Raw genomic sequence first — 17,730 nt, 5'->3', positions numbered from 1 at the left:
ATCAGAGAAACGCAAATCAAAACCACAATGAGATACCATCTCACACCAGTTAGAATGGTGATCATTAAAAAGTCAGGAAACAACAGGTGCTGGAAAGGATATGGAGAAATAGGAACACTTTTACACTGTTGGTGGGACTGTAAACTAGTTCAACCATTGTGGAAGACAGTGTGGCGATTCCTCAAGGATCTAGAACTAGAAATACCATTTGACCCAGCAATCCCATATTACTGGGTATATACCCAAAGGAATATAAATCATGCTGCTATAAAGACATATGCACACGTATATTTATTGTGGCACTATTCACAATAGCAAAGACTTGGAACCAACCCAAATGTCTATCAATGATAGACTGGGATTAAGAAAATGTGGCACATGTACACCATGGAATACTATGCAGCCATAAAAAAGGATGAGTTCATGTCCTTTGCAGGGGCATGGATGAAGCTGGAAACCATCTTCTCAGCAAACTATCACAAGGACAAAAAACCAAACACCACATGTTCTCACTCACAGGTGGGAATTGAACAATGAGAACAACTGGACACGGGAGGGAACATCACACACCGGGGCCTGTCATGGGGTGGGGGAGGGGCAAGGGATAGCATTAGGAGATATACCTAATATAAATGACGAGTTAATGGGTGCAGCACACCAACATGGCACATGTGTACATATGTAACAATCCTGCACATTGTGCACATGTACCCTAGAACTTAAAGTATAATAATAATTAAAAAAAAAGAAGACATCAAAGAAGTGACAGCCTAGATTTGACATTTTTAAATCCCTCTGGCTACTGGGTGGAAAATTGATTTTAAAATAGCAGAGGTTCAAAAAAAAGATTATAGTAGCAACAGATATTCAGATAATTAAAAATTTTCATCAGGTTACTGAGGTCATTTCAGATATTTCATTCTTTATTAGGTGATCTGATGACTTTGGTTAAATATCTGCCCTAGGGTTCTGTGGGAAAGATTAAATGTTAAGATGCATGACACTCCATTTATACAGGAAGTGTACCAACAATAAACACTCAGTCTTTATACTGCTGCATTGCTTCTGTTACTAATTATTATGCATAACTCTATGCTAGAAAATTAGAAAACTTAAGTAATATGGATGACTTTATGAAAAAATTAATACTGATTGTCTTAGTCTGTTTGTGCTGCTATAACAAAATACCTGAGACTGGGTAATTTACAAAGAATACAAATTTATTTCTCACAGTGTTGGAGGCTGAAAAATGCAAGATCAAAGTGTCAGCATCTGGTTTCTGGTGAAGGCCTTCTTGCTGGGTGGAAGGGAGAAGAATAAAAAGGGCCAAACTCCCTCCACCGAGCTCTTTTATATGTTAAGGGCATTCACCCATACATGAGGGCTCTAAACACCTCCGAAAATACCCCACTTCTCAACACCATTGCATTGGAGATTAAGTTTCTAACACATACATTTTGGAGTACACGGTCAGATCACAGCACTGATTATATGTAAATATATCTCTATTTTAAGAATAAATAGAAAAATTAATTCGAGACCTGAATAAAGAACACTCGATCTACACATTGAGTGCAGGAAAAGGATTAGAAAATGATGTTATACAGGGGCAGTGTCCAAATTACATTAAGCCTTAGTGGCCACAGGAAGGATGTTGGTTTTTACTCTAAGTAAATTGGGGAATCTTTGGGGAGTTTTGGGAAGAGGAGTGACATGGTCAGTCTAATTTTCATGTTAAAACTGGCTGACATTTTCAAAATAGATTCTAGGCGGCTAGCATGGAAGAAGAAAGGCTAGTAAGAGAACATGGCAACAATCCAGGAGGGGTGGATCACAGTTTAGACCAGGTGGTAGCAGTGAATGTGGGGGGGGCTCATTAGATTCTTGCTGCATCTTTTTTTTTTTTTTTTTTTTTTGAGATGGAGTCTTGCTCTGTTGCCCAGGCTGGAATGCAGTGGCACAATCTCGGCTCACTGCAACCTCTACCTCCCAGGTTCACACCATTCTCCTGCCTCAGCCTCCCAAGTAGCTGGGACTACAGGTGCCTGCCACTGCGCCTGGCTAATTTTTTGTATTTTCAGTACAGACGGGGTTTCACCGTGTTAGATAGGATGGTCTCGATCTCCTGACCTCATGATCCACCCACCTTGGCCTCCCAAAGTGCTGGGATTACAGGTGTGAGCCACCAGGCCCGGCCGATTCTTGCTGTATTTTAAAAGGTTTTCTAATGTGAGAGAAAGAGTGGCATCAATAATGAGTCCTAGGCTTTTGGCCTGAGTAACTAGAAGGATAGAGCTGCCATCAGTGGACACTGGAAGGCTGAATCTGAGGGAGAGATCAGTGCCTCTGTTGAAAATATGATAGGGAATTTTGCTGGACATGCAAATGGAGTGGTTGCCTAAGCAGCTGAATATGAGTTGGGAGCTCAGGAGAAAGGTTTGGGCTGGAGATATAAATTCGGCAGTCATTGGCATATAAATAGTACTTAAACTTTGAAGCTAGATGAGATCACCGAGAGAGTGTACATTAAGGAAAGCTACAAGAACTCAGTCCTGAGGCATTCAAGTATGAAGAAGTGGGAGTTAAAATGAAGAATCAACAAAGCAGGCTGAGATGGAGCAGGGGGTGAGGTAAGACAAAAACCAAAAAGAATCTGGTGTCCCGGCAGCCCTACCTTTCCTTCTCTTACACCTACTCACCTTTCAGGTCTCTGCCAAGGGATATTTTATTCCCTAAACTTGATTAGGTATCTCTCCTAAGTGCCTTCACAGCATCCTGTCTTTACTGCTTTCTTAGTGTTTGTCACATTGTATTATCATTGTTTGCATTAACTCATCTCTTCCTCTACACTGTAAGCTTCTTGAAAGGAGAAATCAAGTTTGTCTTGCTCATAGAGTATTCCCAGAAATTAGCATAGTGCTTGGCACACAATAACCACTGAACCTAAGTTGGCTGAGTCGAACTTGTAAAGTCAGTACTTATCTTCTGGTTTCAGACATGTTACTGGTATGCTAGCGTCCACTATGATTACCTAAGCCACTAGCACCATACATACATTTATTTCATCATGCTTATTTTACTATGTAACAATTTCAATTTTTCCAACATTAATTGGTGTGTCTCATGGTTCTGATTCAGGTAGAGGAGAAGGAAGAAGGAAAGCGATACTTACTTGTATACATTACGCATACATACCAACTTTGCGTTTCATATGCAGTCACACTTAAGCATTTAACCTTCCTCACAAATTTGGGAAGAAAAGTATAATTAGCTCCATTTTATAAGAAAAAACAAGGTTTAGGAATGTTAAGTAACTTGTCTAAGGTCATTCAAATGGTAAAAACCAGGATTTAAATACCTGTAAAGAATTTGCGTTAGAGTACGCAGATAGCCAGACATGAGCAGGAGTGGGGTGCCCCTGAAAAAGGGAAGTCCAAAAAATTTTGCACCCCAGAAGTTGCATGATAGATATGAGCAGAGAGAGGGGAAATACCTATGCAGAAAGGAACGCCCCCAAACACTCCTTAAGATGCCCAATGATCACTCATTCTGCAGTTAACCTGTCAGAATGTAGCTAGCTGCATGCTGAGAAGAGGGAAAGAGGGCAAAGGAGAAATTCCTAAGAGATACGCAGGTGCAATAAGTACAGATTTAACCACGATACGACCTTCCTGGGATGGTGGTACGGAGCAATGCTGCCATTAGGCAGAATTCATATCTAATGCTAGGCAGCACATGTACATCAACAGACAGCAAGGGAGAATTCTACAAACCTGGGGCGGGAACTGGGTGGGGACTTGAGGCAGAAGCGGGAAACTAGTCAGAGACAAAGGCAGAGACTTGAGACACAGACAGGAACTTAAAGGGTCTGACATAATAAAATCAGCATGCAGAACTCTTAGAGCTGCTGGCTCATCCTCTTTCAAGCAGCCCGCTTTGCCCCGTCTTTCCGAGTGTACTGTTCTCTGCTACTACTTTCCACCCAGAGCAGCCCACTCTTCTCTTGACGTGTACTTTGAGGACCAAGCTCCGATTTTTATCTTGCCCAAATTCCTATCTAAGGGGTCTGGGGAGTCATGCCCTACAAACCATAAATTCTCATTAGATAGGTTTTATTTAACCCTCTATCTCATGACTTACTTTCCAATCTGACTCTGGCATAACAGTATGTGACAAAGAAGAAAATCATAATATTTTTACCCTAGAACATGTTTTTGTGCCATATTTTGAAATGGTCCTGCAAAGCCGTCCTTTGTGGGGGCAAATTTTCATCTGTAAGAGTCTCTATTAACATAGCTAGATGTTTTTCTTCCAGGCCCTCCCAATCCTGAAGATACTGAGTGGCTAGCACCTTTTAATAGTCCGAATAGGAGACATCTGTCATCTATTGTCTCTAAGGGCAGCCACTATGAGACTTCAAAAGAACCTTGGTCTCCACAGTCTTTTATCTTAACTTGAACATTTCCTTTCTATTGATCCCAGGTCTTTAGACAGATTCAACTAATTGTCAACCAGAAAATGTTTAAATTTACCTATAGTCTGGAAGTCCCCCACACTTCAAATTGTCCTGCCCTTCTGGACCAAACCAACGTATTGCTCGAATCTGATTGAAGTCTCATGCCTCCCTAAAATGTATAAAACCACGCTGCACCCCAACCACCCTGGGCACATGCTCTCAGGACCTCCTGAGGGCTGTGTCAGGGGCCATGGTCACTCATATTTGGCTCAGATGAAATCTCTTCAAATATTTTAGAGTTTGACTCTTTTAATCAACAACTTCCTTCAATAAACCTTTGCTTACTTTACTAATTGTCTCTTGGCCAAATTCTTTCTTTCAAGTAAGACAAGAGCCAAAAACTCCACACTTCCTGGTAACACCAGGGTGTGTGTGTGTGTGTGTGTGTGTGTGTGTGTGTAAACAGTAGCTTTACAGTATGCAACATAAAATAAATTTCTACTTTAAAAACAAAATTCTGTTACTTACTGGAAAGTATAGGAGCAGAGATCCAAAAAGGATCGTTTCCAACAGGATAAGGCCCGATGCCCGGATGCTCTGAAAAAACAAAATAAAAACGTCATTACTAACTTACATTTCTAAGCCTGGAGAATTCACGCTATTGTGAAAATGCCACAATGCATAGGACAGCATTCTTTGGGGGAAATTAAATAAATTAATGAAAATTGGTTAGTATTCAGGTGGGTAAAAAACTAGAACATGCAAAAAGACTGATTATAAAGGTGTTGATAGGCTTAATAATATCGCCAGTGGCTGCATGAGATTTTGTTCTCTAAAATTTGTATCATTAAAATGTCTGAGCAGCTAAGAACACTATCTTGAAGATACTTTTGAGACGAGAAGTCTTTTCCCGATTGAAGGTCTTTTCTCGATCGAAGGGTTCGTGGTCTCACGGGCTTCAGGGAATGAAGCCATGGACCAGAGCGGCGAGTGTTACAGCTCGATTAGAGAAACACACAGACCCAAAGAGTGTGCGGTGGCAAGATTTATTAAAACGAAAGTGAAAGTGAAGCTTCCGCACGGCGAAAAGGGACCCGGAAGGGTTGCTGTTTCCGGCTTGGGTGTCTTATGCTTATATCCCCTTATGACCCCTCCCCTTTTCCTTTTTCTGTCCTGTAGAATTAGCTTATTTTCTATCCGCCTGTGAGTTGGTGGGCCTGATGGGTTAAAAACATCAGGCTGCAGCTGGAGCTTAAACTCCCCTTTGATTGGTTGAAGTTTCAAGCCCTTAGCTTGCAGCTATTTTGGCTTAGGGAAAGTCCCTTTAAGGAAGTCCCTATTTAACCAGGAAGAACAGCCAACTTAGCCACTTAGTCCCTCACTTTCAATCCACGAAATTTACAAACGAGATCTTGCCTGCATTTCTAAAATATGAGCCACCAGTGCATACTGAATGCCATTCCTAAACTATTTCACAGATACCTGTGGGATAGTGTTGGTGGGTAAAAAAAGCACACGCACAAGGTCTTGAAGTCTGCGTATCTCCCACCATGCTAAAATATAACCCCTAAAACTCACAAACACAGCTTCGCTATGTGCACAATATAAATCACATTAAATAACAAGGGTATCTCACCTTGTGAACATGCATACATGTTATTCTTTACTCAAAATTCAAAAGAATTAGTTGATTTCATTTTCAAATAAATTTCTGAATAGTTTGCTAAGCATGAATATATCTAATAACCTTAAGATATTTTCTTAGACTTAAAATAGCATTATCTTCTCCAAGCAAAATTCTTAGAATTGAAGCAAGAAATAAAAGACCAGTAAAATCAATCTTATTTTCTACAATAAATTTTGCTTTAATGAATTCAAGTATCAATATAGAGCAAATATATCAATTAATACTGCAAACACAAAAACAGGTCATTTTAGCCATGCTGTGTTTTCACTAAATATAATACAAAATGTATACAGAAATTACACGTGGTGTAAATATCTTAACAGGAAAATAATTTGCAGTAGTAACAATTAATTTTGTAACAATAAAAAAATTCTGAAAGGCCAAACCACAATACTGCATTATATAAAAGCACTATCAGACAACTGGATAGCCAGGGAGAAAAAATTCTAATTCCCCTTCCAAAAATCCCTGTGGGGTATTGTTAAAGATATAGAAATACTTTGTGTAACCCTCATAAAAAAACTCAGGGCTTGCATTAATTTAAGAATTTGGGAATAGAGAAACAAGTTTAGTCAGTGAACAGCCTTGATTATTTGAGTGGCTTCTTGCTATTGGTCATTATGTTAGATAGCAGACGCTTTTGGTGAAAAGAAAATTTCTATCAGCAAGCATTTAAATGGGTTTTGGCTGGCAGAATTTCCAAAGTGGCAAGGTACATTTGCATAGTATGCCTAATTATGAAGCTTATTTTTTAAACATTCCAAAAAAGACACAAAAAATGAAAATCCAAAATATTATACATGACTGTCTGTAAAATAATTTGTATGCTATTGGTTGGCTGAACAAGAGGACATGAAAAGCTGCTGCAAGGTACGATGAAGAAGACAGACTTTGGAGTTAACTCCATCTCAATTTGAATTATGAAATAACCACTTTGAGTTGGGCAACCTTGAACTTCAATGGTCTCACCCATAAAACGGGTATTTTAATCTTTACCTTATTAAATCTGACAGATTTATTAAATATGAAGTATGCAAAATGGCTGGCATTGTACCTGGTGCTTAATAAGTAGATACGTATTCTTCAAGGTAGAGAACAGCACCAGGATGATGAATTTGAAAACTAGAAGGAATATATCGCTAACAGTCAAATTTTGTTTAATGATTGGGATCCAAAATGACCCAAGAGGAGATGAATGCCTCGAGTGGGGGACCTTCCCAGGGCTGTGGTCATGCTGTGGTTTGATGGCCTCTTCCATCCTGCAATATCTTCTAAGATTTTATGTCCACTAGGCTCAGTAGCAGTGTCACAACCATCACCACCACATAACAGCAGCAGGAGTACGTGCTTTTATATATTCTCAGAGCAGATAATCTGTCTCCTTTTCATTTGTAATTGTTGAATAATCTTCTTAGGAGTTCACTGCCTTGCTCCTGGCTAAGCAGAGGAGCCCATAATTTCAGATTGTAAATTGGAACTCTGACAAGTGGTTCCATAATAAAATGTAAGTCCTGTTCAAAATGCGCACTTTTTTCTTTCAAAATATTATTTGGAAGAGCTGCCTTTGTGGCCTCACAGAATGAGAAGGAACCTAATAGGTGAGATTTTAGGACAGAGAAGAGATCCATGCTCCCCAACATATTTCCTCCACTGTCTTATTGGTACTAGAAAATCTTTTAACTGGCACAGAGCCTTTTATTTTATGCTTGGTACCAAGGATTAATATACAATTTTGTAAGTAATACATTGACAAGTTCAAAGCAAAATATAGGAATCTTGTTTAGAGTCTCACTGGTAGGGTGAGGAAGGACAGAAAAGACACTAAGTGTGTATGGGGGTGGGGGCGGTGGTTGAAAATTGAAGATGGATGAGAGAGACAATGAGCAAAATAACAGAGACCAAGAAAAAAAATCATCTCCTTCCTAGTTATGCCTGAGATAGAAAGAAATGGTGATATGAAACTATAACCAGAGTTGTTAACTGGGAAACTTATACAAAATCTTAATTGAAAGATGATCAGTAATACGCAATATGACACTATTTATACAAAACACATATACATAAAACAACACTATACATTTTCTCTATGTATCCAGGCATACCTCATCTATATATCTGTCCATCCATCCATCCATCCATCCATCCATCCATCCATCCATCCATCCAGACAAACCTCAGAAATATGTTGGGTTTGGTTTCAGACCACAGCATTAAATCAAGTATCAAAATAAAGTGAATCACACAAATTTTGTGGTTTCCCAGTGCATATAAAAGTTAAATTTACACTATAGTGTAGGCTATTAAGAATGCAATAGCATTATGTCTAAAAAATAATGTACTTGCCTTAAGGAAAAAAATACTTTATGGCTAAAAAATGCTAATAATCATCTGAGGCTTCATCAAGTTCTAATCTTTTTGCTGGTGGAGGGTCTTGCCTCCATGTTGATGGCTGCTGACTGATAAGGGTGGTGGCTACTGAAGCTTCGGATGGTTGTGGCAATTTCTTAAAATAAGAAAACAATGAAGTTTGCTGTACCAGTCGACTCTTCCTTTCATGAGAGATTTCTTTGTAGCATGTGATGCTGTTTGATAGCATGTTACCTACAGTTGAAGTTCTTTCAAAATTGGAGTCAATCCTCTTAACTATAATAATGTAATATTCTAAATCCTTTGTTGTCATTTCAACAATGTCCATAGCATCTTCACCAGGAGTGGATTCCGTCTGAAAAAACTACTTGTTTGCTCATCCATAAGAAGCAACTCCTCATTCATTCAAGTTTTATCATGAGATTATGGTAACTCAGACACATGTTCAGGCTACACTGCTAATTCTAATTCTCTTGCTATTTTCACCATATCTGCAGTTAGTTCCTTCACTGAAGTCTTGAACACCTCAAAGTCATCCATGAGGGTTAGAATCAATGTTTTCCAAACTCTTGTTAATGTTGATATTTTGATCTCCCATGAATCATAAATGTTCTCAATGGCATCTAGAATGGTGAATCCTTTCCAGAGGTTTTCAGTTTACTTTGCCCAGATCTATCAGAAGAATCACTATGGCAACGATTGCCTTACAAAATGTGTTTCTTAAATAAGAAGATGTGAAAGTCTAACTCCTTAATCCATGGGCAGCAGAATGAATGCTGTGTTAGTGGGCATGAAAACAACATTAATCTCCTTGCATATCTCCATCAGACCTCTTGGGTGACTATGTGCATTGTCAATGAGCAGTAATATTTTGAAAGGAATCTTTTTCTGAGAAGTCTCATCAGTGGGCTTAAAATATCCAGTAAATCATGCTATAAATAGATGTGCTATCACATCCAAGCTTTGTTGTTACATTTCTACAGCACAGGCAGAGTTGGTTTAGCATGATTCTTAAGGCCCCCAGGATTTTCAGAACAGTCAATGAACATTGGCTTTAACTTAAAGTCACTAGTTGCATTTGCCCCTAACAAAAGGGTCAATCTTTCCTTTGAAGTTTTGAAGCCAGGCATTGACTTCTCCTCGCTAGCTATGAAAGTCCTGGCCTGGCGTGGTGGCTCATGTCTGTAATCCCAGCACGTTGGGAGGCCAACGTGGGTGGATCACAAGGTCAGGAGATCGAGACCATCCTGGCTAACATGGTGAAACCCCGTCTCTATTAAAAATACACACATACAAAAAAATCAGCTGGGCATGGTGGCAGGCACCTGTAGTCCTAGCTACTCGGGAGGCTGAGGCAGGAGAATGGCGTGAACCCGGGAGATGGAAGTTGCAAGAGCCAAGATCACACCACTGCACTCCAGCCTGGGCAACAGAGCAAGACTCCATCTCAAAAAAAAAAAAAAAAAAAAAAAAAGAAAGTCCTAGATGGCATCTTCTTCCAGTAGAGGGCTATTTCATCAATACTGAAAATCTGTTGTTTCGTGTAGCTACCTTCACTGATGATCTTAGCTAGATCTTCTGGGTGACGTGCTGCAGCTTCTCCATCAGCACTTACTGCTTCACTTTACACTTTTATGTTATAGAGATGGCTGCTTTCCTTGTACCTCACGAACCAACCACTGCTAGCTTCTAACTTTTCTTCTGTAGTTTCCTCAACTCTCTCAGCCTTCACAGAATTGAAGAGAGTTAGGCCCTTGCTTTGGATTAGGCTTTGGCTTAAGGCAGTGTTGTGACTAGTTTAATCTTCTATCTAGAGTACTCAAACTTTCTTCATATCAGCAATAAGCCTGTTTTGCTTTCTTATCATACATGTGTTCACTGGAGTAGCATTTTTAATTCCCATCAATTTTTCCTTTGCATTTACAAATCGGCTAGTTAGTGCAAGAGGCCTAGTTTTCAGCCTATCCCAGCCTCCACTATGTCTTTCTTATTAAGCTTAATCAATTCTAGCTTTTGATTTAAAGTGAGTGATATGTGACTCTTCCTTTCACTTGAACACTAAAGGCCATTGTAGGATTATTAATTGGCCTAATTTCAACATTGTTATGTCTCAGGGAATAAGGAGGGCTGAGGAGAGGGAGAAAGATGGAGGAATTGCTAGTTGGTGGATCAGACAGAACACATTCAACATTGATCACTTAAGTTCACCGTCTTATGTGGGTGCGGTTCATGGCATTCCAAAACAATTACAATAGTAACATCAAAGATCAGTGATCACAGATATAATAATACTAAAAGCATTTGCTGAAATATTGCAAGAATTACCAAAATGTGACACAGAGATACAAAGTGAGCACATGCTGTTGGAAAAATGGCTATGATAGATTTTCTCAATGTAGAGTTGCCACAAACCTTTAATTTGTAAGACACATGGTATCTGTCAAGCACAATAGAGCAAAGCACAATAAAACAAGGTATGTCTGTATACATATACATACTAAATAGATGTCTGGAGGATACATACTAAGTTGATAACAATGTTTGTTTGTTTGTTTCCGGAGAAAAGGGTAGATTTGGGGATAGATCAACTTATCTGGAAATATGTTAATATCTTTGAAGGAGAGGTAGTCATTTATTACTATGTAATATACTTTAATAAATAAATTTTAAAAACCTTCGTGTCAACTCAACTATTAGAAAATCTATGATTTTAGGGTGGGCATGGTGGCTCAAGCCTGTAATCCCAGCACTTAGGGAGGCCGAGGTGGGCGGATCAATTGAGGTCAGGAGTTCACCTGGCCAATATGGCGAAACCCCATCTCTACTAAAAATACAAAAATTTGCTGGGCATAGTAGCAGGTGCCTGTAGTCCCAGCTACTTGGGAGGCTGAGGCAGGAGAATTGCTTGAACTTGGGAGGCAGAGGTTGCAGTGAGCCCAGATCGAGCTACTATACTCCAGCCTTGGCAACAGAGCAAGACTCCATCTCAAAAGAAGAGGAAAAAAAAAAAAGAAAATCTCTGATTTGGTATTATAATATGCAAATATTATGCAATAAGTCTAAACAAAGCCCTTCCTTTAACTAATATTCTTTAATGAGTTTTTATTTGGCACCAACTGATGCATATAATCATCAAAAACTGTATCTTATAATTTTTGCAGGTGAATATAAAGCTGGGGGAGTTATCATTGAGCCTAACTCTCTGGTTTGGAACCCATAAACCCTAATCAATATACCTCCCAAGTTTACAATAGAGGTGAGTATATTCTACCTTACTCCATTTCCATCCCAACTTCCCCACTTTGTAAACTTTCAGAACTGACTTATGGAGGTTTATAACAGCCAGATATCAAACCCATAGACAAAAAAAAATGTCAAATTATATTATACTCATTTCTATCAAATTATATCAAAGTCAATTTCTAAATTCCATGTTTGGATGCCAAGTATAGAAGCATAAGATGAAGCACAGTTGTAATTGCCATAGAAGATTTGCCTGGGATATAAGCACCCAGAGGAAGCTAAGTCACTGGATATAATAAGAAGAGAAGAATGCCCAAGGCTGCATTTTTAGAAGTAATTAAAATGGCTTATTATTATTTTCCTGATTCTATGGGGACTAAGTACTTCATTTATATTTTTTAAGCATTTTTAGCCTCTGGGGAAATTAATGTACATCTTGCTAAAACAAGGCAGCTATTTTTTTGGTCACTGCTGATTTCTTCAGACTTACAACATTTAGACCTTCTATTACAAAAGAAACCTCTGAAGATAAATATACTTTTATATAGTTGGACCCAGCATCTATGAGGAAAATATGAGAGAGCAATAGAATTATATTTTGAAAGAGATGAACTAGCATAAGTTTGAATGACAAACCAAGACTGTATAAATCTATATCCTTTTGAAAAAGATATACCAATGCAAGCAGGATAACAAACTTATGAGCTGTACTTTTTTTTTTAATTATGCTATTTCAATGAGAAATTCATGGACTGGGGACTTCATATGAAACCTGACAAACACCTGATAAAATAATTACACAATATGGATTGGAAAAAAAGATGTAAAAGGTGATCCTAAAGAGAATCTTAACATTGAGAGGTATGAGGACACTATCTTTCAATAATTTTATTAACAATTACATAAATGGAAAAGAATAGACTATATCCAGTTTGAAAGACTGCATGTAGTTAGCTTATGTTAAGAAGATCTGTGATAAAATATTTAAAAATCAATCAAATTTTGTAAAATTTGTCAAGGCACAATTATATAAAATGTGGTTAGTTAAAATCAATTTTAGGTTTTTAGGAGAATTCTCAGCAGTAAAAAAGCTATTTTCATAAAAATGAAGAGATAGGGTCATGGCAGAGACTCCCAAAGTAAAATATATGTAAGTTAGAGAATTACAAACTGATGGATTAAACCACATAGATTTGATCACTACATGGTCTGGAACTTTGGTATTAACCATTTATTAGCTGTGAGATCTTGGGCAAGTTGTTCAACCTTTGAGCCTCAGTTTCTTCATTTATAAGATGGGAGTCATAATGCGCAGGTGTATATTGTTGCAGAGATTGGCAATAATGCTGCCTGGCACAGAGCAGGGGCTCAGTCAACGGTAGTTCTTCATGAATCTTTCAAGTACAGATAGAGGAAATGAAGTCAGCAGAGAAGTGAAGCTCACTCGGCTGATCAGTGCCAGAACAGTCCTGTCTTCCATAGCTGCTGGTTCCCAAATCAGTGAGATTTCCTCTGTGCATCCAATCTGACCCTCAGTGATTTTCTTACCCAAAGTAACAAGAACAGAATATGTAATAATGTAATAACAAAAACATGTAACACTAACAAACTACTTAAAAATAAATTTCAAGTAAGGGTTTGGTACAGGTATTATAAAAAATTTACTAATCAATTTTAAATTCTTGACGGTCTTAACTAAAACACTAAAAGAAATTGTCATATTGCCTTAAGTAGGTATTCTTTCTAACTTCTAAGACTTCATAAGAAAGCCCATTTTTTCGTACAGCATAATTTATAGGTGAACAGTTTAATAAGACCTTTTTGAAGAGTAAGTTTATCAAAAAATAAAGTTCACATTGATTTATACATAATTTTATGTTATTTAAAACAGTATGACACACTAAATAAAAAATAATGATTTTATATACATGTGAAATTAGAAATAACGAGTCATTCATTATTAATTATGATTTATCATATATTGCTGGGCAGAAACTTTACATGGCTATGGTGATTTTTTGTTGTTGTTTTGTTTTCAAAATTTACATGAGATGCTTGTCAATGCATTTTGCTTTGTTTCAAATAATGTGCACACTTAAATGTATTCCCCTCTAGTCTCATCTGATTTTCTATCACAAAATTGCTGACTCACTGCAGTTGCAGAGATGCAGAATAACTTAGATGCATGAGAGGGAATATTTTGGATACCCTTCACTTAGCTTATCCCTCATGCTCATGATCAAAAGCAACTTAGCACCCAAACACTTGTTATCAGCCTTCTCCTCATCTTTCAGACCCCTTTTCTGGCTAAGAAGCCTTTCAAATACATTCCTAACATATGGATGGCTTTGCCCTTACTTGGCCTCATTTTTCCAATGGCTTCACCGTAAAAATATGCAAAATTAGCTGCTACTTCTCTGTAATCTATTTGTGACCTTCAAATTCCTTTTTCTTCCAATACTACTACATAGAGTAACTCATATTTCACTTAAGTAAATTCTCTAAATGAAAAAAAAAAAGCATAAAGAAGTCATACAGTCAAAAATATCACATAAAGAGATCTTGCCTTGAGGGGTTATTGTACATTCTTAAATAAAGTAACATAAAATTATGGAAACAAGCAATGGCATTTGCTTAGACTTCTACTACTCATTAAAAGCTATTAACAGGCCAGACGCAGTGGCTCACATCTGTAATCCCGCACTTTGGGAGGCCAAGGCCGGTGAATCACCTGAGGTCAGGAGTTCAAGACCAGCCTGGCAAACATGGTGAAACCCCATCTCTACTAAAAATACAAAAAAAAAAAAAAAAAAAAAAAAAGGTGGGCATGGTGGCAGGCACCTGTAATCCCAGCTACAAGGGAGGCTGAGGCAGGAGAATTGCTTGAACCCGGGAGGCTGAGGTTGCAGTGAGCTGAGGTCATGCCACTGCACTCCAGCCTAGGTGACAGGGCAAGACTCCAACACACACACACAAAGCTATTAACATTATTTATCAAACAAAAATTAGACTGTTAAAAGAACAAAGACCCCCCATGAAAAATCTTAATAGAATAATTAAACTCTAAAGATTATTAGATATTTAAAAATGTGACACTATTGAGAGAAAATACTTGATTACCCTTTCAAAGCATCACTCTTTGTTACACTGAGATAAACTCAAATATTAGTGAGTTTGACATCAGTCATTTTTTTAAAAACATAAAATGTACTTTATATTTAGAGAAGTTCAATAGACTTCACAAGTCATTCCTCAGTTTCACCTGACTGCTAAGTAAAAACAGATGTAAATAATTTTTCTTTAACATTTGAACCTTTTTAATCTTAGAAGTTTCTGGTTTTTTAAAAATTTGAAATGTCAAGAACTGTGTTCTGCAAGGTAACTACTTTAAAATTCTACTGCTCACACCTAGGCAAAACAGCCCATCAACTGGTTGCTAGAACTCATCAGTAACGCCTCAGTCTTCTAAAAAAAGGGGGAAAAATGTCGTAATAGGAAGAGAATTTCTCAGAACTGTTAAGTTTATCTTTAACACACTGTCTATCCTCTGTAGTATGCTTGGAAGTGTATGAAATGCCCAGAAAAAGTGTAAAACAAAGAAACATTTCCTGTTTTGTTTGACATTTGGAGATAGCCTAAACATTCCAGGACTTGTTATGTTCCTTATGCTACACTCTACATGTAACACAACAATTTTTGATTCTGACAAGACATTTACAAGGATACAAAAAAGTGTGATAAGCATTTCAGCAAGAAAACGAACAAAAACATGATTTAATAAGGTGTAACAGATGCCCCCTATTTGCAAGAAGAGGAAGCAGTTCAGAAATTTAAAATAGCAGTATTGTATTTGACAGGCAAGCAACAAAGGTAGACTATAAAGGGTTGTAGGGTAGCGATTGTTATTTAGATGCAAAGATGATGAAAACAGGAATTTAAAACTCAGTCTCTAAAATGGTATAAACATTTATAGATCAAGTTGGATTCCGATTTGCCTCAAACTTGGGGGCATTAAGAACTGCCAAATGGGTATTATAAAATTTAGTCCACATTGAATGTATCATTCTTAAAGTTGTCTGCCAAAGGACAAAGTGTAAAAAAAGAGGGGAAAATATTAATTAGCTAACATCCTGTTTACATTTTTGTTGTCAGTTTTAGTCATTTGCTTCACTAAATTCTGCTGTTTCATTGGTCTTTATGCTTATCAGCAAATTATTAATATGTTGCAATTACATATCTTGATATTTTAGAGTCTCATATATTCTATCATGAACATGAGTAAGTAACGATTTTCAAATAATAAATTCACAAGTCTTAACTAGATAATAAATGCTAACCCGTACAGAATTCATAAAGGTCACATTAACTGATGGATGTTTTGATTAGTCTTCTTTCTTATCTGTGATGAATCCTTTGCTCTAACATAGATTATTTTACACATTAGGATCAGACTATCAACTCAGAAAGACACGAAAGACAGAAGAGAAATAATTAAATACATACAGAAATCTGACAGTAGAGAATTACTGAAAAATTAAGGCAATGTTATAAAACCAAATGTTAGAAAAAAAAGTTTTATAATATAACAGATTTTTTTAAAAGCAATTCTGTTTAACCTTATCAAAAGCTGAACTATTACTAAATCAGTCTCCTGGAAGTAACAAGCTTTTTGAAACTTTCTAAACTAATAACTCCAAACAGATGTCTTCAGCCTAAACCTCTTTCTAACCTTTAGACTCATTTTTCATTTGCTTATTAGATATTTCCACCTGAATGACCTATACAGAGGCACCTCAAACTCAAGATGTCAAAAACTAAATTTTTCCAACCTGCTTTTCTATTTAAGTTCCCCATCCTGGTGAAATATAATAAATAATTTACCAATGTCATAGTCAAACTATATCTGAAAAATACATATACAGGCTAGAAATAAAGAAGTGGGTTTTATGAAATATTCATGTTTAACTTTTGGTATTTTTCAGAACTCCCAAAATTTTGTTGACCAACTGCCTTACTAAATAAATGAATGAGTGACTGACTGACTAAATAAATGATGAAATGGAAAAATCCAATACTGTTGATGCATATTCAAGGGGAGAGGAAATTCTTCATTTTTAATACATGGTCTCTTCTATGATTTAGAGAATAAGTTAAACAGTCCAAATCTTATAAGGAGAAGGAGGAGGATAAAAAAGTAAGAGAAGGAAAATGGGAGAAGTAGAAAAAACTATCTGTTTATATTTGGTTTAACACACTACTAATCTTGGTTTCATAGGGATTAAAAATGGGCAAGGCAGACAGGGTGGGTGGAGGCAGAACAGGACCCAGGTGTAAATGAAATCACTGTCCTTTTACCTTTCTCACAGATGCCTTCATCTGTTTTTACTGTTACTCTCCTGCTGTTAGCCCTCCCATCTCAGACAACTAATAGCTTCGTGTCACCTTTTCTGTCCTCTCATCCAGGCTTGCCTTCTTCAAGTAAGGCACATATTTCAAGGTAACTCCCTTATGCCTCGTAATCCATAACTTTCAATTTCTTCCACGCCTTAATCTTTCTTATAAAGAAAAAGAATATAATACATTTCAATTAGGCTGTTAGTAATTGAGAGTAATTTAATCATTTCTCCTCCAGGTCGGACTTGGAAGACAAAATAGCCAAATAGCCAACATGTAAAATCTAAAGGCAAAGATCTTTATCTCTGAAAGTTAGAGAATGACATGTTGGCACAGTGAGCCTTCTCATGTCCTCAAATATCACTGTCTGTCACTGTGACTGTTCCCATATAGAAACTAACCAAAGTATCAACATTTAATCAGAAACTGAGATATAGAATTTCCTTTTAGTAATAAAAGGAACGTCATCTTGCCAATCTTGTGTTGAAGATAATTTTTTAAGAAGGAATTCACATTTCAAAAAGGTTTTATTTCAATTTATGCATTTACATTTCATCAAGAATAAATGAATTCAGTAAAGTTG

General features: G+C 37.2%; 1 protein-coding gene across 1 annotated transcript in view; it reads right to left on the bottom strand.

Moving 5' to 3' along the window:
- GPR158 (G protein-coupled receptor 158) overlaps window positions 1–17,730 on the bottom strand; it is a 422,582-nt gene that overhangs the window by 130,096 nt on the left and 274,756 nt on the right. The window contains exon 5 of the mRNA XM_003821403.5: window positions 4,985–5,053. Within this exon, the coding sequence (XP_003821451.1) occupies window positions 4,985–5,053 (69 nt within the window). The remainder of the gene's footprint in view (window positions 1–4,984; window positions 5,054–17,730) is intronic.

The sequence above is a fragment of the Pan paniscus genome, chromosome 8, assembly GCF_029289425.2.
Source record: "Pan paniscus chromosome 8, NHGRI_mPanPan1-v2.0_pri, whole genome shotgun sequence".
In the NCBI taxonomy this organism is placed as follows: domain Eukaryota; kingdom Metazoa; phylum Chordata; class Mammalia; order Primates; family Hominidae; genus Pan; species Pan paniscus.
This window is presented reverse-complemented; position numbering and strand designations above follow the sequence as displayed.